General features: G+C 54.2%; 1 protein-coding gene across 4 annotated transcripts in view; it reads left to right on the top strand.

The window, feature by feature from the left end:
- Positions 1-23,804, top strand: part of AK8 (adenylate kinase 8) — a 138,983-nt gene that overhangs the window by 63,422 nt on the left and 51,757 nt on the right. For all 4 annotated transcript variants that reach the window (XM_005902740.3, XM_070378772.1, XM_070378774.1 and 1 more), the window contains 2 exons: positions 1,528-1,617; positions 22,837-22,978. In XM_005902740.3, the coding sequence (XP_005902802.2) occupies positions 1,528-1,617; positions 22,837-22,978 (232 nt within the window). The remainder of the gene's footprint in view (positions 1-1,527; positions 1,618-22,836; positions 22,979-23,804) is intronic.

Raw genomic sequence — 23,804 nt, forward strand, 5'->3', positions numbered from 1 at the left:
GACCCCCAGGCAGTTCCCAGCTACCCTGTGGCCTTTCTCCCCCAGGCCCCGTGGAGCCTGCCCGATACACTTGCAGTCTGGCACTGATCAGTGACCTCAGGGAACGCTCCTGCAGGTTCCTAGGCCTGCCCCCGCAGCCCCACCCATTGTTGTGTCCTACAAAGTCCAGCTGCCTTGAGGCCCCAGACTCCAGCGCTGTGTCCCCCTGCCATGTCTGGGGCCCACTTCTCCCTAGCCATGGAATGGGTGGTCCCTGTAGGTCAAAATCCAGGGTGAGTGAGTTCCGCTCGGTGTGTTTCCTTTCTCAAGGATCACAGCCCCACGTGTCTGCTGACCAAGTGCCTGAAAAGAGTTGCCTCATAGCTTTTGTTTAGTTTTATGGCTTTTTATGACAGAAGGGAAACAGGATGCCTGCTCCTCCCTCCTGGTCAGAACTGGAGACTCAGCCTGGTTTTGGTGTCACATAGACCTGAGTTTGAATCCCAGCTCTTCCACTCACTGGCTGGTGACCTAGGACAGTACACAGCGCCTCTCCTTACCTAAAAGGCTGCAGTTAGCCTGAGGGCTGGATAATACCAAGCATGACTGCAGCAGCGCTTCACGTAGGGAAAGGTCTCGGTTGCCTTTATTACTCCTCATTAGCGAGCGAAGCCGCAGCCACTCTGCACATGGTCGCTGCTGCTACACAGAATTTGACATGTCATTCAGAGGAATCCGTCTTTGGTGGTCGTCATCCTCAACATTAACCTTATCCACTTAACTTTAGGATTTCAATTTCTTCAACGTAGGAGGTCAAGTCCTTAGCTTTAAAGTTAAGAAAACTAAGACTGTGCTATTAACAACTCATGAAACTGTGGCTGGACCCTTCCGGCGCTGGCTGCCAAGGTTTTCGTAGCCGAGGAGAGGGCAGCTGTGTTTATTCCTCCCACGCTTGGTGACGGGCATGCCCTGTGTGTTGGCCCCAGGGGTCTAGAGACACAGCGGTTGCTCGTGGCAGAAAGGCACCTTGTGCGTCCCTTTGTTGTACAGCCTGATCGTGTCTGTGGACTCATCATCACGGGGGCCATGCAAACTCTAGGGTCCCCACCCACGCTGAGTGATAACAGCGTGAACGTGGACATCACACTGGTCCGCATGGTTCTCTGCCAGAGTGTGTCCACCCCCAACACCCCCCGGGGCCACGGGCTGTACTCCCCGGAGCCGCCGAGGCCCTGCGGGTCCTTCTCTGGTGGTGACAGTCCTTGTCACGTCTTCTCCACGCCGTCCATTTCTAATATGTCCTTCACCAAATGCATTCTTTTTCATTCCACAGCATCCTTCCTCGGCTTCTTTTTTATTTCCAATTCCTTTTTGATACTTCCTTTCACTTGGACACACACCCACACTCAGAAAACCCTTTTATATTTTTTTCAGTGACCTTTTTTTTTCCCCCCAGCAGGCAGCACTGGGTCTTCGTTTTGTTTTTTCTTCTCATTCTTCCTTCTATTTAAAATTTAACGGGCTTCTTTCTGCTCCTCTCTCCTCTAGTCTGCTGTGGGCAACTGCTCAAAGAAGCCGTGGCGGACAAGTCCAAATACAGCGATTTGATCCAGCCATTTTTCGAGAAGGAGATAGCAGGTAGGCCTTGCTGGCCGTGACTCCCAGAACCTTCCAGGCTGTGGAGAGAGACTGTTCTGTGTGAGGCTCACAGGGCATCTGGGGGCTCCCAACTGGGAAAGACCACCAGGAAATGGAAACCAGGCTTTCTGGGAGGCAAAGGCTCTGGTTTCCCCCCCCAGCTGGTCATCCTGGCTTCCAAGCAATGGGGAGCTGGGGGGCAAAATCTGTGAACGTAATGCCTTTCACTGAATGTGTGAAGTGGCCCTCTTTCTCAAGAATGCTTGCTGTCACTTAAAGCTAGGAGCCAGGAGAGGCCCAGAGCTGCCCACTTCTTTTCCACCTCCTGTCCCAAAACACCAGGGGCCAAGATTCTGATCTGGTCAGCAGTCAGAAGCCAGGAGGCTCAGACAGCCTTGCAGACCTGAGGACTGACCGGCCATGGGTCCTCAGGGGAGGCTGGACCAGATCATCTTTGCAGACCCCCTCTGTGACCTAAGCTCCAAAAGCGTGTCCTCAATCCAAGCCCATTCTCTGCATTTCCCTGAGTTCACAGATGAGCCCCAGAGAAGGGACAAGGTGCTCAGGCCACAGGCATGCCGGCTCACTCTGGGCTCCTCCCCAGGGCAGTGTGTTTTCCTCGCCCACATCTCCCATCCTTGTGTAAAGGGCTGTATGTAGCTTCTCTGTGCGGTGAGCATAAGCGAGTCATCACGTCTGCTATGAACAGGCACTTATTATGAAGAAGGCTGACCCAGAAGGAGGAGGGGGCCGTGGAGACAGTCAGTGCGCGCATTGGCTGGACACCCTCACTGCCCAGTGCTCCTTTCTCCTCCTGCCGCTTCTGAACAGGCTGCTCGCTCCTGATCCCCGCTCTGAGGGTCCGCCTGGGGAGGACGACCTGGCCTGGCTCTCCCCAGGCCCTCCTTAAGGTGTCCTGGACCCCGTGGTGAAGTTCCAGTGAGGCGGGCAGAAAGGGATCCCCCGGGCGCGGCGATCAGAGGAGGGAGACCCGATGATCTGGGCAGGCGAGTCTGTGCGCGTCGCCGGCTGGTGAACAGGGTCAGCCAGTGCAAGCTCTGGTGCTTCCCCGTCTGGTTCAGATCCCGGGGTGCCCGCCCCGCCCCACAGCAGCATCCCGGGGTGCCCGCCCCGCCCCGCAGCAGCCAGGAGGCCCGGGCGTCTCCGTGGAGAGGTGGGGACAGAAACCCCGGGTGCCGGGTTCACATGAGCACGGGCTAGGATGTGCGCATGTGCACGGGCCGTGGGGGCAGCCAGCAGGGACGGAGGCCGACGCCTGCGCAAGCCCACTCGCCCTCCAGCGAGCCCAGCTTCCCCGTTGTTGAGACGGGGGAAGGGGGTGATTGGCCCTCTGGAAAACATCTGTTGCTCTAATGAGTGAATAAGATAACAAGTTAATAGATTTATGTCATTTTAAATGTTGCTGCATGGTATTCCATCCCACAGACTGGGTGGGTAATTTGTATAATTCTCCCTGACAAAGCATTTCGTGGTTCAGAAAAAAAGACAGTGACCAACCAGATGAGGCAGTGTTGATGGGGTAAATCTCAGGCAAAGGGAGGCAGAAATTCCTTGCCTCTTCTTGGAAATGTTCTGTACCTTTGAGTTTTTTTATTAAACTAAAAAGTTGTGAAAAGTGAATATTTAGGTGGTTTTCAGATTTGCATGCCTTTCAGTGATCCTGTAAGGCACCCTCCTGTGACAGGGAAGGTTTGCAGACACTTCTGATTAGGTCAGAGGGAACCTATGCCCGGGAGGCCGGTGGCACTGAACTAAGGCGCCCTCCCGCCCCTGGGCACCGGACGCTGGAGTCCTCTGTGGCTTTGCATCTCGGGATATTGCCTAGTTGTTTGTTTTCTATCATGGCTGAAACAAACTCAGCGGTTTGGAACAACACACATTTCTTCTCTCAGGGTCCTGGAGGTCAGGACTTTTAAAGTCACGTGCTGGCAGGCCTGCATTCCTTCCTGAGGAATTCTCTGGGGACGGTCTGTTGCCTGGCCTTTCCCAGCTTCCGGAGGCCCCTTCCTCCATCTTCACAGTCAGCAGCGCAGCCTCTTCAACCCTCTCTCTCTGCATGCTAAACACAGACCCAAGGGGCCTTTCCACTGGCAGTCAAGAGGCAGAGTTGTTTTGGTTTTTATTTTTTTTTTTTTTTTTTTTGGTGGATACAAAGGAGACTGAGCGCACACTTGAATTTCCCATACAGGGAGCCAGACCGTGGCAGCTTCAGTCTTCAGCGCTTTGTGCTAATGTTTCCCTCCGCAGCCTTCTCTTTCCTTAGCCGAGGTAGCTCTACACTCCTCCACTTGCTGCAGAATTAAAGACACAACAACCACCAACATCATATCTTCCTCACAGAAGCAATAAGTCCTGTCATTTCACTAATCCCCATCTCGCAGGGATAACAAAGAATGCATTTACATTCATCACCACTAACAGGGGCTCATTAGTGGGCTGTGGAGACGCTGCCGGGGAAACCGGAGCGCCCGGCTGCTGGAGGACGCACGCGGGAACCACCAGGCCTGGCCGCCCGCGTCGCCGCCGCCCAGCAGAAACCAGAAACGGAAACTTCGGTGATTCTCCACCGAAGTTGGGCTTGAAGGGAAAGTTTGCCTGAACCTGGAAGCGCCACGTTGCCACCTCACATGCCGGCGTCCACGCACCCGCGGCCTGCGTGGCCGGCGTCGCCCCTCAGGCGCAGACTTGGGGGGTGGGGATCGGCCGCATCACCCCTGAGTCCTGAACCCAGAGGAGACAGACGGGAGGAGAAAGAGACAGGGTTCTGAGGGTACAGCTGGGCTTCCTAACACGCCCCGACCACGTCCAGACCTGGGGAGGCAGAGGTGTGGCGGGGACGGGACTGGCCCAGGCCCTCCCCAGGAAGAACCGAGCAGGGCCTGAGGTGGGAAGCGAATCCGTCCACACGAGGGCGAGGGCCCACCAGCCGGAGGGTGGGAGCTGGAGGGACAAGAGCCCCCGAGGAGTGACTCTCCTTTCCCGGGAGTGACGTGGGGCGGAGGGCATGCCTTCCCCCAACACTGCCCTGGGTCAGAAGGGTCCCCCGAGTCCACACGCGCGGTGGGGCGCGGCCCTGAACAGTTTCAGCCACTGACTGGTCTGGGAGGAAACTCGGCTGCCCCTCTGTCCTGTGGGGCCGCCCGGACGACTCAGGTTTCCCTTCTCAGAACCTGGTGGTGTTTCAGATATCTCAGTTGGGGGACCAGCTGCAGTCCTAGGAACCCTGCCGGGGTTTCCCCTGATGAAATCCAGAAGGTTCCAGAAATCCTGCAGGGGCAGAGAGTATGGTAAGGACCCACAGGCCTGGTCACGGGGGCAGAGCCCCTGCGCCTCGGGGCTGGCAGATGTCACTGTCAGAACACCCTGCCCTGCAGCCAGCCTAGTGTAGACCACCTCCCATCACTCCCTCTGAAGGCAGGCAGTGCCCTTCCAGGGGCTGGACCTCCTCCGCTGGGGACTCTGCCCTGTGCTCCCAGCAGCTGGCCGGCCCGGCCACACCTGCTGTCCGTCTCTGGGACTCCTGCCCTCGCTCCGCCGGCCTGGGAGCTGCGAGTCCATCCGGGGAGCATGGTTATCACGGGGCATCTTCACAGCCGTTGCCGCCGCCAGCAGCCCAGAGAGTAGACCCAGATGTCAGCATCCCCCCCGGAGCCACTTCCTCTTACCGCCCCCTTGGGGCCTCCTGATGTGATGTCCCAGCCGTGACCTCCGCAGACTCAGTTATGTTCTTTTATGTCCTCACGGGTGCTGCCAACACCTCCTCCTTTCAAATCAGCCACAAAATTAATAACCGCGCTGCTGTCCCCTCTTCCCACTTTTACCAGACACAGGACTCCAGGGCCCCATCTTTGCTCGTCCCAATCTCTTGATCCCGGGCTCTTGGCGGCTGCACTGTGGACGGAGGGTTGGGGAGATGCTTGTTCCATGCTCCGCATTTTGAGATACATAGGTCTGACCTCCTAAACTCATTCTGACTCGAGCTGTGCTGAACAGAGCAAGTTGGCTCCCCAGGGCCCCACACGGCGCTCCTCACGCAGCCACGTCCCCGGTGGGCACAGAGGGGGCGCTGCTCCTGACACGGGGCCAGGCCGCCCAGCACGCAGGCTTGCCTGCCTGGGAGCCCCTGTTACTTGCACATGGTTGCAGAACAACTGAAAACCCTTCTGGGCTTTTGGAAAAATAACTTCTCAGCTGCTAAAAAACCATTTGAACTTCTGTGGTCAGTGCTGGCAGACTCCATGGCCATTTTATACTAGGGCCATGTGTGCAGGCGTTGTTTTTTTTCTGCCCAGAATTAGCCAAGGGGGCAGCTAGAACTCAATTCTCTGCTTAAACCGTCGGTGACTCACAGTGGTCACCATCTCCAAATGACATGCCCTGAGCCTTCTCTGTGCTTCATTCCTACCAGAGGGCCTTCTGGACGTGAGGTTTTTAACCCCAGAGATCCGAGCTTCCCAAGGAAGGCAGCCATCTGACCTTGCTTGTTGAAACTGGTTTCTCAAGCTTCACTTAGCATAAAAGCATTCTCCTTGGCCTCAGCTCACCCTAGCGGCTTTCTGGCTAAAGTCAAGGGTAGTGTGGGGCTTCCCAGGCGGCATGGTGGTAGAGAATCTGCCTGCTGAGGCAGGAGGTACAAGAGATCCCCTGGATAAGGAAGTGGCAACCCACTCCAGTATTCTTGCCTGGGAAATCCCAAGAAGAGTGGAGCCTGGCGGGCTACAGTCTGTGAGGTTGCAAAGAGATACAGCTGAGCACACAAGCCCTTATTTTTAGTCCTTCTCCTGGGAATTTCAGCCGTAAATTACGGTCCTGTGGCTGCTGGTGGTAGATGTTAACATAACCTCATTCCAGGGGACTGGGTCTAATCAGTGGTATGCCACCGTCTCTGGTTCAGAAGGGTGGCCTTCTCCCCCGGCTCTGGTCATGGTTCTCATTCTTGGACATTACTTGTGTTTTCTCTGGAAATTGGTGACCCAGGCAAGATATTAAAACAGCCGAAGGTGTATTTCGTCCTCGCTGGTTTAGTCTCTGCTCTCAGTGTGTGAGATGCTTGCCTAGAGCTGTCCCCATCGCGAGGGATGTCAGGTGGGGGGCCGCCAGTGACGGTGTGTCCCCGGGGTGGGCTTTTCAGGTCAGACCCCAGCTTTTCCCACCTCCCAGCTCTGCAGGGTCGGAAGGGAAAGCTGAGCACCTGCACCCAGGTGCTGCCAACCCAGCACCTGCCGGCCCGGCTCGCTGACCGAGGTGGAGGGGGATCGGCTCTCCTCACTCACTTCCACTCTGTAACCAGCCCTGCCCTGCCGGTATCCCCCCAACAGCTGGAGGGGGTTCAATTGAAAGAAGGCCTGGATTCCTTGGCACACATGCCAGACATACACTGACTTTTTCAGGTGAGAAAACAGCTCTTTAATTGGCATATAACTTTCCCCTAAATGCGCAAGTGCTGGCGTGTAGAAAAGATAATGTGGAAGACAGATCATTACCCCGTGTTACCCATGCCCGCTCCCGTAAACCCCGTTATCGCCAACATATTTCTGTCTGGAGAAGGTCCCTCAAGGCCTAATAGAACCTGAGAAGAGGCGGGAGGTTTGAGGGAGACTCCAGACTCTTAATTTGCACCCTTTCTGGTAATGAGACCTCGCCACGGCCAACGCAGCCATCGGAACACAAACAAGCCGAACCAGCCCCAAACTGGCATGATTACGAGCATTTTTGAGAGGCTTCCGTGAGTACACGTCCCAGGAGGCCCGGATCAGATCTCAGCTGAAGGGCTGCCTATTTTTTTTTTTTTTTTTTTTTTGAGGGGGAATTAATATTCTCCTCACTAAATGCACACTAAAGATCCAACAATACACCAGCTTTTCTCTTTTGTTAAAACCTTGCAAAGAGTGGCTGAGTTGAAAGACAAAGTAAATCTTCCCATCTGAGGAGGTAAGCGGCGTGCGATTTCTTTTTTTTTTTTTTAAATAGTGCAGCCTCGGCAAGCTGCTAGCTGTCTTACCACAGAGGGGAGACCCCGAGGGACCCCGGCCGGTTTCCAGCAAGCCTTTGCATGTGGTGTGTTTGTACCAGCTGAAGACAGCGCATGACTCTCTAAATAATTTACCAGTTGATTAATGGACTCACAGGGGTATAATTAGCAGAGAGAGAGACCGTGGGTACAGTAACCAGTACAGTGCTTGGGGGAGCAGGAGCCTTTATTTTTATAAAGAAACTTTCTAGGGTGCTGGGCGTTTGAAGCTAACTTGGGAAGAGCTCAGTGCCTCTTCTCTTTTGAAGTGGAAATAGGACAGTTTGAATCCGTCGAGTTTAATTTTTCACAAGCTTTAGGGGCCCTGCAGTGCAACTCCCTTTTTATTATTGAAAAAAGTCTACATTTTTCTTTCATTTTTCTCCACACACACACACATGCACACACAGACACACACGCAGCCCAAGCAGTAAGTAATAAACACATTAATTTACTCTTTTACTGAACGTGTATTTTATTCGCTGCACCTCCCCTGGATGTGTCCCCATGGGTCGCCTCAGCATCCCCACCCAGACCCCCCCCCACCATTGGGCTGCCTGTAGGTTGATTAACGGACACCCCAGTAATTTATGCATTTTTAAAGGAACCCTCACCTCCGTCTTGACAATGCTTTTGAAGTAGCTTCTTTTTTCAAGTCAAACTTTTGACTTTTCCGCTGGGACCGCTACAAAGATTTTCTTCTGGAAACTAGGTAGGCGCCTTCCCGCCGAGACGGCCCAGCAGAGCAGCGGGTCTCAAAGTGGGGGTGCGTTGTGAGGGGCAGAGGCGTGTAATGAGGACAGCTGTAGAAAGGGGGTCAGCACGCTGTTTATCAACAGGGTTGTGCCCCTAGAGGGTCCAGCTCTTGAGTTTTTAAGAACTAGACTTTGGCTGTGAGAGTGGCATCGTCTGTCTTCATTATTAAGATGATGCCCTGCTGGGGCGTCAGCCAAAGGTCTGTGGCCAAGAGGTTGCAAAGCTTTCTGTTCGGTGGCCAGAGCGGCAGGGAAACCGAGGCAGCGAGGGGCTCTCAGCTCACCCGTGTGTCCGGTCGGTGAAGTAGCCTCTCCCCACGGAAGATGGGGGCCTGGCCACCATGGCAGTGTCAGCAGAGGGGCCGCACAGATGGTTTTCCTGGGCTGAGAGTCCGTCGGGGGCTTGCCGTGTGTCAGGAACGGAGATCACAAACCGGAGGGGAGCCCAGAGGGGCAGGGTGTCCTTCTCACTCCAACCAGGGCTTCTGGAAGCGTCTCCTCTCCACGGGCAGCCCTGGTGGCTTCCAGCCCATTCAGCTGTGAAATCGCCTGCGACAGGCCAGGCCCCAAGGCCCCTGCCTTCTCCTCCAGCCAGGAGTCTCCTGCTCACACCCCCTCCAGGCAGGTGTAGCTTGAAGCCCCTTGCCCTCCGAGTACCCCAGTCGGGGAGCTGACACTGGCTCTCCTCTCGGGCTGCGAGCAGGGCCCGAGGGGTGTCGGGGAGGCTGCCCTCAGTGACCTTCTGCAGCCCCTATACCTCGGACGGTCACCATGTCCCTGAAACAGATTTCCCGTGGGGGACTTGGCACAGCTGTGATTGCCGGGGCCGGGGGCACAGGGCCCTTGCCCTGCAGCTCTGCCCTGTTGTACCCTTCCCTGAGCTGAGCAGGAAGGGGGCTCAGGGTAGAGAGAGGGAGGTGGGTGTGATGGGGCAGAGGGACACAGAGGCGAGAGGGGAGGGAAGCGTGTAGAGTATACACGCACTCTAGTATTCTTACCTGGGTTCCCATGGACAGAAGAGCTGGGTGGGCTACAGTCCATGGGTCCCCAGAGTCAGGCACAACTTAGCTACCAAGCATGCATGCACGCAGACCGCGCCCTTCCCCTGCCCTTCCCTGGGGCATCCAGACCTCGATTTCTCCCATCTGTGACCCTGAGCACTGGAGCCCTTCTCCACTTGGGCGTGGTCAGGCTACAGGGAGGTAAGACAGACCTCCTCTGGGACCCATCCCAGCACCTCCCGCTGTGTGTTTCCACTTGGGCTCCTTCTGCTCCCCAGTCCCCAGCGCCAGCGTGGCTCATAGTAGGAGCTCAGCAAATGTCCATGAACGAACCCATGAATGAATGAGCAGATGAGGGCACAGCTGGTGTCCCGGGACGGCATGGTGGAGCAGTGCCAGGCAGGCCCGCCCTGTGGCGGCAGGGGTCCAGATGCTTTGCCCCGCTGCCTGCATTTCTACGTTGGTGAGACCCCATTTGTCTTAAGGAGCAAAGGGAGAACAGGTGCCAGTGGGCGGCCTGAGGGGTTTCCAGAGAGGTGGCCTGAAGTGTTCACTCCTGGAGAGTGGAGGGTGAAGCTGCAGGTTTGGGCTGCGGACTCACCACTCTATTCCAGTTCAGGTTCTGCCACTGGGTGACCTTGGGATGACCTTGGGCAAGTCACGCAGCCTCTCAGGACTACAGCTTCCTCATCTACAGCATGAGCTTTCCACAGTACCATAGTCATGGTTTGTTAGGTGTCCACGTGAAAATGTGTCTGTGAAACGTTTAGCACCACACGCGGCACACAACTGGGGCTTGCCTGGTGGCTCAGATGGCAAAGAAAGCACCTGTGATGCAGGAAACCCGGGTTCGATCCTGGGGTCAGGAAGATCCCCTGGAGGAGGAACTGGAAACCCACTCCAGTACTCTTGCCTGGAGAACCCCACGGACGGAGGAGCCTGGCGGGCTACAAAGGATCACAAAGAGTCGCACAGGGGGTGTGGCTGTCACTGGCACTTTATGGCGCCCAGCAGGCCACTCATCAGATACTATTATTATCATTGGTAGTACAGTAGCTGTCATTCTCATAACGATAGTAGAAGTCATGGTGGTAGTAGCAAGGTCGTGTGTGTTTACACGTACCTTACATGTACGTGTATTTAACATACACGTGTATGTTACACAAGATCGTACACCAAACATACACGTATGTTTCATAGGTGGACTTCTTTGATACCTTATTCTCTTCCTGTGACTGATGCCAGCTTTGGGCACCTGGTCCCTGTGGTCACCAGGACCTGGCCGAAGCCTCATCTGCTCTGCCTCTGGGGCCCCGCTATCTATTGCAGCCGACCCTACAGCGTGATGGCAGAGAAGGACGGCTGCTTCGTTCTGCTCCTGATGTCCTGGGTCAGGATTTCAGGCAGGACAGGGCAGGAGGGCTCGACACCACTGTCTGACTTGGGCCTTACTTGGCGCAACTCTGATGACTGGAGGCAACTGGGCTGGATCATCCGTCTGGGGCCCTACGCATGGTTCCTGGTCCTGGTGTGGACCTGGCTCCTTGCTTCTTCTCCCTGCTGCGTCTTCTGGGGCAGGACTCTTCATCCCCACGCCTGGTACCCGCAGTGAGGTGCTCAGGCCTCCGCCTTGGTGCAGTGTTGCCGTGTGGCAGCTTGGGCTTCCTCGTGTTGGTCAGCCCCCTTGTGTGACCCTAGCTTCCCCACAGCAAGCATCCCAAGGAGGCCGAGAGCAGCCATTGTGGATGGGGTGGAGGGTGGAGGGTGGGGTAAGCGCTAAGGCTTCTTCTGACCCAGCCTCCGAAGTCCCAGAATGAGCTTCCAGCTGATCCTGTCCATTAACTGAGTCAAGATCGGCCCAGATTCAAGGGGTGGGGGGCTCAAGCCCACTTCTCAGCTGTAGGAAAGTATTAGTCTCTCAGTTGTGTCTGACTCTTTGCAACCCCGTGGACTATAGCCCACCAGGCTTCTCTGTCCATGGGATTCTCCAGGCAAGAATACTAGAGTGAGTAGCTGTTTCCCTTCTCCGGGGGATCTTCCTGACCCAGGGATCGAACCTAAGTCTCCTACACTGCAGGCAGATTCTTTATCGTCTGAGCCACCAGGGGAGCCCGGGGGTAGGAAGGCCACCTCTAATCTGCTGCCGTAGGGAAGGCTTGCGTTCTGGTTCTGTTCTGGGGTGGCTGCATCTGGTGACTGAGTGAGGCTGAACACAGACGGCCTCATGGGTCCTCAGAGCTGAGGGTGGCCTGGCTGCAGACCTGCCAACCTAGCAGCTTGCCGGGAGCTCAGAAAACTGAGTCCAGTTCTCTTTTTAAGAGGAAGAAGCCCCAGCTGAGAAGTAAAGTGACCTGTCCAGGGCACGCTGCAAACAAAATGCAGAGAGGAGGGCAGAGTTCACGATGCTTCTTCCCCTGTAAAAGGGGCAGAGAGCAGGGACGGTGCAGGTGGCCCCACAGCCCGGTGGCCTGGGTTTAATTCTGGGCTCCCCGACCCATTTGTGTGTGGCCTGGGGCAGTTACTTCCTCTCTCTGTGCCTCCAGTTCCTCATCTGTAAAATAGGTTTGTTATGAAGATTGCAGGAATCAATACTTGTATTAGGGAAAAAACCCAAGCTCACAGCAGAGCCGAGTCAGCACTATAGCGCATGTACTTGTCAAATTGATGTGTCAGTGCGTCTTTTCCACCCAGAACACCGGCCTCATGGTTGTTTCCTGGTTTCCCAGGAGTTGCTAACTGTCTCCTCACAGATCGCATGAGCACCGGCCTTCCTGCTGCCCCCGAGATGTGGGGGATATAACTGGTTCTGAGCCCCGACTGCATTAAGATGGAAGGAAAATCGTGTTCCGGAAACTCATTGATCCATAGCATGCAGTTAGTTTAACACTGCACTTTCCAACAGTCCAGTCCATATCTGGATTGCTGGCCTGTCTCATCTTCCACTGAAAGGTGTAAACGTGGGTGTTAAGATAGGAATGACTAGTGATCCGATTGTCAGACACCATGTGTGTCAGTGAGCATTTTTATTAAAAGTCTTCTTAACTTGCTAAGTGAAGCCCCATTCATTCAGAGAATGGCTGTTCTTTAATTATTTATTTGGGCTGCCCTGGGTTTTGGGTGCTGCGCGCAGGCTTTCTCCTCGCGGTGAGCGTTGGCTACTCGCGTTGGAGAGCACAGGTTCTAGGGCATGCGGGTTTTAGCAGTTGTGGCCCATGGAAGAATGCCTACTTTTAAATGGTCTTTTTTTTTCTTCTCATCTAGAACCTCATTAGCGAGATAAGCTCAGGGCCCCCAGTTGGAGTTGCCCCTCGGCTGCAGGGGGTTCAGCGGTGCTGGCACCTCACGTCTTATCTTTGCTTTGGCCCCAGTAGACGCAGCAGAGAGGGGAGTGATAGAAACTGATCGAAACGAGCAGCTGCTCACCAAGGGCTGGCTGAGCAGCCTCCCAACTGGAAAGGGCCCCAGCCCTAACGTACTTTTCTGGACTTAAAAAAAAAAAAGCCGGTGTTAAAAAATTGTTGGCAACCATAGGAAGAAGACTTCCAGTTGAAATCCATTTGCTAACTCTGGGAGGAAATAAAGCTTGTAAATTATTTTTTTAAGCCTTTTTATTTTGTATTGCAGTATAGCCAACTAGCAGGGTTGTGACAGTTTCAGGTGAACAGCGAAGGGACTCAGCTGTATATACACGTGTATCCGTTTGCCCCCAAACTCCCCTCCCATCCAGGCTGCCACATAACACTGAGCAGAGTTCCCTGTGCTATGCAGTAGGTCCTTCCGGTTGTCCATTTTAAATATAGCAGTGGGTACATGTCCATCCCAAATTCCCTGACTATCCCTTTCCCCAGCTTTCCCCCTGACAACCGTTAAGTTCATTCTCTCCAAGTCTGTGAGTCTTGTTCTGTTTTTTAAGTTGATTTGTATCGTTTCTTTGTAGATTCCACATTTAAAGGATGTCGTATGCTATTTCTCCTCCTCTGTCAGACTTACTTCACTCATTATGATAATCTCTAAGTCCATCCATTGCTGCAAATGGCATTATTTCATTCTTTTTAATGGCTGAGTAATAGTCCATTGTGTATATGTACCACATCTTTATCCATTCCTCTGTTGATGGACATTTAGGCTGCTTCCACGTCTTGGCTGTTGTGCATAGTGCTGCAATGAACATCGAGGTGCATATATCCTTTTGGATCATGTTTTTCTCTGGATGTGTGCCCAGGAATGGGGTTGCAGGGTCCTACGGTAGCTCTATTTTTAGTTTCTAAAGGAACCTCCATACTGTTCTCCATAGTGGGTGCACCAATTTGCATTCCCACCAGCAATGCAGGAGGGTTCCCTTCTCTCTACACGCTCTCCAGCATTTATAGTCTGTGGGAAAACTTGTAAATTATTATTTTTTAATTGTTATCTCCTGGCACCATTGTCTGACAAATAGATTTAAATATTGTTGTTGAGTACTCGAGATGTTAGGAAATAGATTTTTGGAACCTAAAGGAGTCTTAGAAGACATCTGTTCCATCCTATGCCTGGGAAACACTGCTGGCCAAAAGAGGCGCTTGTCAGTGCAAGTGACTTGATTTTACGAAGGAAATAAGTTCTCCAAGGGGGCTTGCTCCCCACCCCCAGAGAATGGTGGAGTGCAACCAGGTGGAATAGCCCACTTTTTCCTCCTCCCGTCCTGTACTGGTTTTAGAAATGGCGCTCACTTGGGGCGCAGGATCCGTGGCTGACCAGCAGGTGGCAATAAATAATAAACAAAGAGCATCACTAAAGGCCCCCTGGCCCCAGGCCTGGCTGGCGCTGCACACACTCCTTATTTCCGGCTGAGGCCTCCGGGAGGCCTTGCAGGCCTCGGCTGCCAGGAATCCACGCCATCCCGAGGGTGGTGGACTCCCAGAAATGGTGGCGTTTAGCTTTCACTGAACTATAACGCTTAGTAAGTCGGGGCCGGGAAGAGCCCAATCCACAGCCTGAGCCAAGCCCCCAGCAATCTGGGGAAGAGACAGACGTGTGGGGGGAGCGGGCGCCCTGTTTCCTTCAAGCATCAGTATGCAGGAGATGGAATAGAAAACAAACAAAAGCAGTGTTTTTTTCTCCTCCGCAGCTGGGGTTCCTTTCCAAGACGCTCCCCCTGGGCCGGGCCAGGAAGGGGGCAGGGCCCGGGAGCTGTGCTGGGATGTGGGGAGAAGAAAGTGCTGAGCCCCCCACGAACCCTGACAGATGCCAGGTGTCCCCTTTACTTTTCAAATGGGGCCTTGAAGAAGGAAAGACGCTATAGGCTCTGTATGTGAGGGGGGTGGGCAGGTGTGTTTGTGCTCTATTGTGTGCAGAAGGGTGTGGGGTGTAGTGAGTGTTGTGCGTGTGGGTGTAGCCTGTGTAGGGTGTAGGCAGGTGTGTGCCCTGCAGGGATGCGTGCAGGTGTGATAGGTGAGTGCCTGGGTGTGTGTAGTAGGTTGGGTATGTGTGTGTGAGGTCCTCAGCCTTTTCTGATCTGCCCTGGGGTGGCAGGAGGGTTAAATGGCGAATCCTGGGCACGCCAGTCAACCTTGGGAATTCTTTACCTTGAAGCACCGGCTGAGGGAGCTGTTTCCTTTCCTCCACTGTCCGTCGCAGCCTTTTGGGGCCAGCACCAGTAGCCTGGTGCCCTGGGGTCCCTGCCTCCCCCAGCCGAGCCCTGGTCAGGGATGCTCACAGGGATGCGGAGGCTTGGACCACAGGCAGCAGCGGGGTGAAGTGCAGCAGGAAAGGTCCGGGAAAGGGTTTCCAGCGAGTCCTCTCTGCCCTTGGCGCTGGCTTCCACTGGACTTCCGTGAGCTGGCCTGGGAACTCTCTCGGGAACCTCCGTAATGAACGCCACTGGCTGTCCAAGCTGGACTGTACTGAAGATGCAGACTTGCCGCCCAGGAAGAATAGTCCCTTCCGGTCACCTCACGGTGGCCTGATTCACAGGGTCCTTCCTTCTGCATGAACCAGGGGACCGATAGGCGGGAGGGAGCTTGAACACGCCTCCCCTTCAAGACCAGGGTGGGCCGGGTGTCCTGAGTGGGATCAGTAGGGGGCCTGGTGGGTCCCCCTGGGGCCTGGAAGCCTTTCACTTGTGACCGTGGCTCCCTGTTCACCCTTGTGACAAGCACACCCGGCCGGCAGGGAACAAACGGATTGAGATTTTAATAACCTCGAGGTCAATGTGAGGACAGCTGTCTCTCGTGGAAGATTTTCAGAAAAAGAAAAAAATAACACCTGAAAGCATGTGATGTGGCCTTTATGAAATAATGGGATATTCATATCTCGCACTTTGCTAAATTTAGGGTTGACAGGACGTTTCGGAGAGGTAGCCCTTGGCAGGAGCTTATACGCAGGGTAAGATGTTAGCTGTCAAGCCCAGAAATCAAGCCCGAGGCACCTGACTCAATGGAGAGAGACTTGCGGCCGCGCTGGAAATCTCTCTCCGAGAGGAGGATGAAGGGCAGTGGACAGCATTATCAAGGAGAACTTCAACTTTCGGCAGGACACCGCGGGCGAGCTCTGTTCTGCATTTTTGCTGAACTGGCTGGTCAGACCGTGCAGGGCTGAAGAAGTGAGTTGATGGCCTGCGGTGGCGGGGGGGGGGAGGCAGCAGCCAGACAAAGGCGCAGGGCAGAAAGCCTGACGCGGGAGCCACGGGGGTGGGCCTGGGAGATGCACCAAAGGCGGGTCTTCCTGCCTCACCCTTCACCCCGGGCCTGAGCCGCATCGCTGGGAGGGCCTCTCACAGGCGAGGACACATCTGGACACGTCTGTGACAGCAGGCAAGGGCTCTATCCAGCTCTTGGTTTCCCCCAAAGTGAGAGCTGCTTCTGGGGCGTGAGGACAGCTTTCCAGGGAGATTCATCCTTTGACCCATTGCGACAGTGTCTCACAGAGGTTGTTTCAACCTCTTTTAGGCCTTTAAATCATTTCCTTTAGACAAAACACCCACTTTGTTAGTGGAAGCCGTTAAACATGTTTGGAAAGCAGAGAGAGTAGAATAAGGAGCCTGAGGGGACCCACCGCCAGCGCAGGGAACCTGCGTGTTCCGGATCAACGGTGCAATCCTCCCCACGTAGGATTACTTTGAAACTAATTCCCAATGCCAAGACGTAGTCCCTTGACTACCTGTTTAGTTCACAAGTATGTCGTGGAGTGGATGAAAGGGAACCCTGGGGGAACCCGTTGCCATGGGACATGACTCCGTGCTTGGGAGAACAGGCCTGGTTTCAGGAGATGGTGCTATGTGGTCATTCATTCATTCATTCATTCGTTCATTCAAAGAGTGTTTACTAAGCACTTGCCGAGTGCCTGGCATGTGTACCAGGTGAGGGGGTAGCAATGAGCCTGACTTGGCGAGGGTCCCTGCTTTCTCTAGTGGGGGATGAGGGTGTAGGCGTTAAACAAATACTCCACCGATGATTATTGATCCACAGTCGTGGGAAGCCCCTCTCAGGAGAAGTGCTCATTTGAGAACCTGCAGAGAGGGGCTTGTTTTGGTATTGGCTAGAAGCTGGGGTCTGCGTGAGTGATGAGACCTTGCCGGCCTCCGAAGCCCTCGCCGTCACACCTCCCAGGCCCTTCGGCTCTTCCGCTGGGATGTGTTGACTTGTGTTATTGTCTCTCAACTCCAGGACCCTGAGCCCCCGCGGGACCGGCCATCGCTTGTGGGGCATTGGTGTGGCCCCTCCTCTCTCCCCTGTGTGTGTGTTGTGTGTGTACACGTGTGTACACGTGTGTGTATATGTATGTCAATATATACTTCAGTGGCTTCCCTAGTAGCTCAGTTGGTAAAGAATCTACCTGCAGTCCAGGAGACCCAGGTTCAATCCCTGGGTCTGGAAGATCCCCTGGAGAAGGAAATGGCAAACCACTCCAGTGTTCTTGCCATGGACAGAGGAGCCTGGCGGGCTACAGTCCATGGGGTTGCAAGAGTCAGACTTGGCAACTAAACCATCAGATCATATTATCCATGTCGTTTACTTGCTTCCCCCCACCCGCCATTTGATATTCTGTCAGAGGCCTCTTTCCAAGTCAACATAGATGATTTTTTCAAGCTTCCCTAGTAGCATGCTGCATAGACGTCTCGTCCTTTATGTAAGCTGTCCTCTGCTGATGGACATTTGAAATCGTCTCCATCATCCCTGTTATAAATGGCACTGAGACGGACATCTCCATGGGCACATCTTTTGTCCTCTCTGCAGTTGTATCTTAGATGTAAATTCTTTGGACCATGATTGCTGGGCCATGAGGCATGTACATCTTAGCTTGTGATGCCAGTTGGGAAATTTCCTCTAGAAATCTTTGCCAACTTAACAAGGAAACAACAAAAACAAAAAAACAACCCCAAACCAAGAGTTCTCTTTGTGTTTCTGTCTGGTCAGACGTCTTGACCTTGAGTCAGATTTCTCCCCAGCTGAGCAACTGGCTTGCACAGGTCACTTAACTCACAGCCTTTGGGGGCCTTGGTTTCTCAGCTTTGAGATGAGGATGGGCAATGGGACGACCTTCCAGGCCTCTCCCTCTCTGAGCCTCCGAGCAGCCTCTGTTGCCCTCAGAAGCTCAGTGCTCAGCTGTCCACCCCTAACTGCAGCTTGGTCTCCAACAGCACTAATTAGTGAAGAAAATTACTTGCCCAATGCACTCCTCACCCTCATCAACAGAGGCCTTCACTGGGCCCAGGGCATCACTGGTCAGCAAACTAATTACTCCAGTGGATCCTCCCCCAAGGACAAGCCTGTCTCAGGCCCACAGCCCTCTCCTGAAGCCAGATTCACACTCAGATGGTCATGTTTATAATTTGAGGGTCCCTGTGCTTACCAATCGGGGAAGGCAATGGCACCCCACTCCAGTACTCTTGCCTGTAAAATCCCATGGACCGGGGAGCCTGGTAGGCTGCAGTCCATGGGGTTGCTGAGAGTTGGACACGACTGAGCGACTTCACTTTCACTTTTCACTTTCATGCATTGGAGAAGGAAATGGCAACCCACTCCAGTGTTCTTGCCTGGAGAATCCCAGGGATGGGGGAGTCTGGCAGGCTGCCATCTATGGGGTCGCACAGAGTCAGACACGACTGAAGTGACTTAGCAGTAGCAGCAGCAGCAGCAGTGCTTACCAATGGCTTCATCATAGCCACCTGATGGGACTCTGGGTAAACTTTCAGAAGGAATTAAATTTATACCCGCACCTCCCTTCAGAAGACCTCAATGGGTCTGGCAGGCCCCATGAGTTGTCTCCAAGCCCCGTGACAGCTGGTGAGGCAGGTGTCTTAGAGGAGGACTCTGACGGTCAGGGAGGTCCCACAGCTGGACCCCAGGGCTCTCTGCTCAAATTTGCTCCAAGAAAGGAGCCCAGGGGAGCCAAGAACTGAGTTTTCTGGGTTTTATTCTAAGGAACTCTCGTAAAGGCAGCAACACTTACTAATCTTCCTGCCCTCCCGTCCTACCTTAGAGCTCAGCTCACTCGCCTTCCCTGCCTGTAGGTAAAGATCTGCCCTTTAGTTTCAGGGCTGATGGGGGCAGGTCTGGAGAGGGATGCAGAGAGCTCATTGTACCTCAGCCGGCCTCTCTGATGGGTCGTCGATGGAAGCGTCCCTCAGTCACTCCGGGTGCCCAAGGACTTGAGGGCACTGTGCTTGTGGGGTCAGCAAAAGATGGTTTACTTTTCTTTTATTTATTTATTTTGGTCATGCTGTGCAATTTGCAGGAACTTAGCTCCCTGATCAGGGATTGAATCTGGACTACCGCAATGAAAGCGCCAAGTCTAACCACTGGACCACCAAGGAATTCCTTTTTTTATTTGATGTCCTTTTAGAAATTTAAAAAGCTGGAGCTGCTCACAGCTAGTTTGCACTCGGGGTCCTCAGCCTGAGCTCTTTGCAGGCTTTGCTGTTGCTGTCATTCAGGTGCTAAGTCATGTCTGACTCTTTGAGATCCTGTGGACTGCAGCACGCCAGGATTCCCTGTCCTTCACTATCTCCCAGAGTTTGCTCAGACTCGTGTCCATTGAGTTGGATGGCTGCCATCTGATCATCTCATCCCCTGTCGCCCCCTTCTCCTCCTGCCCTCAGTCTTTCCCAGCATCAGAGCCTTTTCCAGTGAGTAAGCTCTTCGAATCAGGTGGCCAAAGTCTTGGAGCTTCAGCTTCACTATCAGTCCTTCTAGTGAACATTCAGGGTTGATTTCCTTTAGGACTGACTGGTTTGATCACCTTGCTGTCCAAGGGACACTCCAGAGTTGTCTCCAGCACCACAGTTTGACAGCATCGATTCTTGAGCACTCAGCAGACTTCACAGGAGGTAAGGTGCGATCTCCTAGCCACATCCTTGGAGCCTGGACCCCAGCTGGGGACTCCACTGGCTGATCCCACAGAATGGTCCGTCTTTGTGCAAACGTGGTGAAGTGCATGTTCCTGGGTGTTCTAGCTCAGGATCCTGAGATCAGCCCCTGTGTGTTCTTTCAGTAAATGTGCATTGAGGGCCTGTGCCCAGTCCTTCCCCAGATGGCCAGGGGGCGGGCAGAGCCACTTCCTTCTGGAAGGCCTGGCAGGACCTCCCCACCCCCACTTCCCAGAGTCCCTCCGCTCCAGCCACTGGGCCTTTTTCCATCCCTTGAATGTGCCAAGGTTGTTCCAGCCTCAGGGCCTTTGCCCTTGCCATGAGTTCCACCCTGAACATCCTCCCCAGATCTCCGTGAGGCTGAACTCATCGTCCAGATCTTGGCCAGGTGTGACCTCAGAGACCATCCTGGATCCAGTCAAACCAGCATCATCCCTCACTTGGTTTGCTTTCTTCGTAGTATTTATGACTTTCTGAAATGGTTATTTATTTATCTGTGCATCGTCTGTCTCACTGGCTGGAATGTAGACTCCAGGAGGGCAGGCCCTTGGCTTCTTGTTTGCTGTGGGTGGCAGCCTCAGACCCCGAGCCTGGGCACAGCTCAGATGCTGCATAACGCTCCACTGGACAGACACTGGGAAAGTCTTATTTCTGGATGGGTTTCAGTTTCCGTAAGAATCTCCATAAACAGGGGTAGGCCTGGATTGGAAGGCTGTATAGCAGATTCGTGACCCTCGTTGTCTCTAACCTGTATTTATTTCTCCTGACAGATAACGTGAGGTTTCTGAATCAGAGAAAAGTTCTGTTCCTTATTCACACAGTGGTCTTAGCGGTGGTTCCCCGGACCCCAACTCCTCAGGGGTCACTGGTGGGAGCCAGTGTGCACTGTGTGCATAGGGAGTGCAGCGCAGAGCTGGGGGAGGGGACCCCCGAAGCCGTGACAGCTGCCCCTCTGCCCTCCCTGCCCCTGCCCTGAATACAAACAGCTCCTGGGGAGTGAGGGGGCAATTGGTAGGTTTCCTACCCTTGGGTTGAGAACAGAGGACTTGGGACAGGAGTCCCTAAATCTCTCCATCTTTAACTGCCCAGACTTGCTTGAAATCAGCCACCCTGTATCCCAGGAGCGAGCTTAGAACACCTTGACCCCGGGGGAAGCATGCAAGGGTTCATGGATCATTGTTTCCTGACCGACATCTCCCGAACTGAAGAGCACGAGCCGCCAGTTCTGAGCGCCTCGCACGGCCTGGGACTACATGTCGTGTTGATCCCCTGGGAACAGAGCCTGGCTTCCTCTTGGTGGAAGAGGAAACTGGGACTGGGAGAGCCCGTGGGGCCAGCGGAGGTCAGCTGGCACCCAAGGGCAGGGCTGAGACCAGACCCCAGATTTGTGGGTGCCCCCAGCCCAGCTCCCGCTCTTCTTCTGAGCTCCCCAGAGTCTGGTCAAGTTGGTTTTAACATCTTTGTTGCAGTGAAGCTTTGCAAACAGAGGGCTCCGGTCTATTCTTTCCACCACGTCCTGCGTGCCCGGCACTGTGTTAATTATGGAAAAGCGGTGTTGGGGGTGGGGTGACGTGGTCCTTTGTCCTGGTGAGAGGCAGCACTACGCAAAGCTTTAGCTGGAACGTTAAGAACAGGGAGGCAAGAAGTGAAGCGGAAGTGAAGAAACACAGCTGCTAACCCAGCTATGGACAGTCTTGGGAGCGGACCCTCCTCGGGGGCCCGGCCCCAGGCAAGGCGTGGGGGAAGGAGACTTGGCTGGAAGGACCGGCACATTTGAGGGGAGGTGGAGAGCTGGGGGGAGATTCACCCGGGGGAGGCAGGCTGTGGACCTTGCAGGGCCCTGTCGACCATAGCGAAGAGCACTGGGGAGCCACGGCAGGTTTCAGCAGGGAAGGGATGGGATTAACTGCATCAGCTCCTCACTGACCTGTCTCAGCCAGGCCGTCTCATTAGAGCAAAATCCCTTCCCTGCTCTTTCCTTCAGACTGGGGAAGGAAGGCTGAAAGATGTGAAAACAAAATCAGGGAAATCCTGATTGGAGGAGGGTTAGATGGAGGTTTATGGTTCTTGGGCAGCAGGACGGTCATTAGGTGTGTCCGGCCACAGAGGAGAGCAGCTGGTAGTGACTTTTTCTGGATCTCTCACCTGGCTGTCAGCCTAGGGGGCCTTTGGGAAGGTTCCAGTCGTGTGTCCCAGCCCGGGGGGCCACTGGGCTGACCCCTGGATGGCCGGTTTGAGGGCAGCCGAGCATCTCCAGAGAAGCCGCCGACCGCTCTGTCGCTGCCGCTCAGAAAACCTGCTCGTCATCAGGCCCACATTTATAGCAAACAACGGTAATATTTACCAAGTATCTCTGGAAAAATGAGTGCAAAGCACAGGAAATGCAGTGCAAATTGCTAGAACGCAGTACATTAGCAACACAGGCCATTTAATGAGTCTGGGAAGAAAGGTATAAATTTCAGGAAAATGTCAATTGCAGTAATGTAAACAAGAGACTTCTTAACATCTCCTTCTCCACGAGACTTGATTTCAGTCACCGGTTATAACTAATGCTGTGCTTCTTGTGAGAGATTTGATTCTAAACAGCAAGGAGGGGAGAACCAAGAGGGAGGGGAGAAGAAAGGGGTGGGTTGCATGTGCATCATAAATTAGCAGAGAGCCTCGGGGGCACCACTACTGCTCCATTGGAGGAAAATGAAACCTCCCACAGGGGCTTCCGTGAAAAGTCTTTTGCAGCAAAAGCTGGATCCTGGGGGGCAGGGTGGGGAGAAGGGTGCCCGCACATCACTGGAGAGCTGGGAGCTGTCCTGGCTGCCGATGGGCATCTATCCTGTCAAAGTCAGGGAAAGCTCAATGTCAAGGTCACCTAGTGCGTTCCCTCCCTACATAAACACGTTCCCCTCATTGGTGGGACTGCGGAGCGCCCCGAAAAACAGGCACCCACATCCTCGGCCACCTAAACCCACCTCTTCAGCAGTTCAAACCCAGGTCAGGTGAAGTTAGGAAGCCAGTGGGCAACGACCTCGGATGCGCCCTCACCTTCCTGCTGGGTCTGAAGAGTGACCAGCTGTCCTCCTTTCTCCGCAGTCCCTGACAACATCATCATGAAGGTGCTGAAGCAGCGCCTGGACCAGCAGGACTGCGTTGAGAGAGGGTGGGTGCTGCACGGCTTCCCGCGAGACCTGGACCAGGCGCACCTGATGGACAGTCTGGGCTACAAGCCCAACAGGTGAGCAGTCCGCTTCCCACGGGCTCCCGGGAAGGCCTCATCCGCCTCTCCAGGTCCCTGTGACAACGGGCAGTTTGCCTGGAGCCTGCCCAAGGTCCCGAGAGGGCATGTGTCCTGGCCAGCCGCATCCCACCACCCATCCTGTTTACCCTGTGAACCAGGAGTCTGGCTCAGGTTCACATCCCGGCTCTGCCGCTCACCTTACTGGACCTGAACGTCCAGCTGAGTGAGGACACGTATCGACCAGTCTCGCCTGTCCCGTGGGATTGCGGTGCAGAGCAATCCATGGTTTCCCCCGACTGTTTTCACAATTTTCCTTTTTCATTTGGCTCTTTGATGCGTCTGATATTTATTTATTTAAAATTCAAAAAAAATCATTGTCTTTATTTTGGGCTGGTATTGTTGCTGCACGCAGGCCTCTGGCTGCGGCAAGCAGGGGCTGCTCACTTGTTGCGGAGCACGGGTACTAGAGTGCTCGGGCTCGGTAGCTGCGTCTTGGGCTCGTTGTCCCGAGGCAGGGGGAATCTTGCTGGACCAGGGATGGAGCCTCCGCGTTGGCAGGCGGATCCCTAACCACTGGACCACTGGGGAAGCCCCTGATGTTTATTCTGCTGGAGGTTTGCTGTACCAGCCTCCTTTTCCCCCAACTGTTAGCCACTTCTTCCAAAACGATGTCAAATGTTGCTGAATATTCTGTCCTTCCTCCACTAACTTGAACTTGAGAGCACCCCACAACTGCAGATGTTGTGGAAATAAACAAAGACCACCCCCATGAAGAAAACAAAGGCTGTCAGAGTTTGCTGTTTGTACCGAGAGTCGGCCGCCT

Source organism: Bos mutus, chromosome 11 (genome assembly GCF_027580195.1).
Source record: "Bos mutus isolate GX-2022 chromosome 11, NWIPB_WYAK_1.1, whole genome shotgun sequence".
NCBI classification, from domain to species: domain Eukaryota; kingdom Metazoa; phylum Chordata; class Mammalia; order Artiodactyla; family Bovidae; genus Bos; species Bos mutus.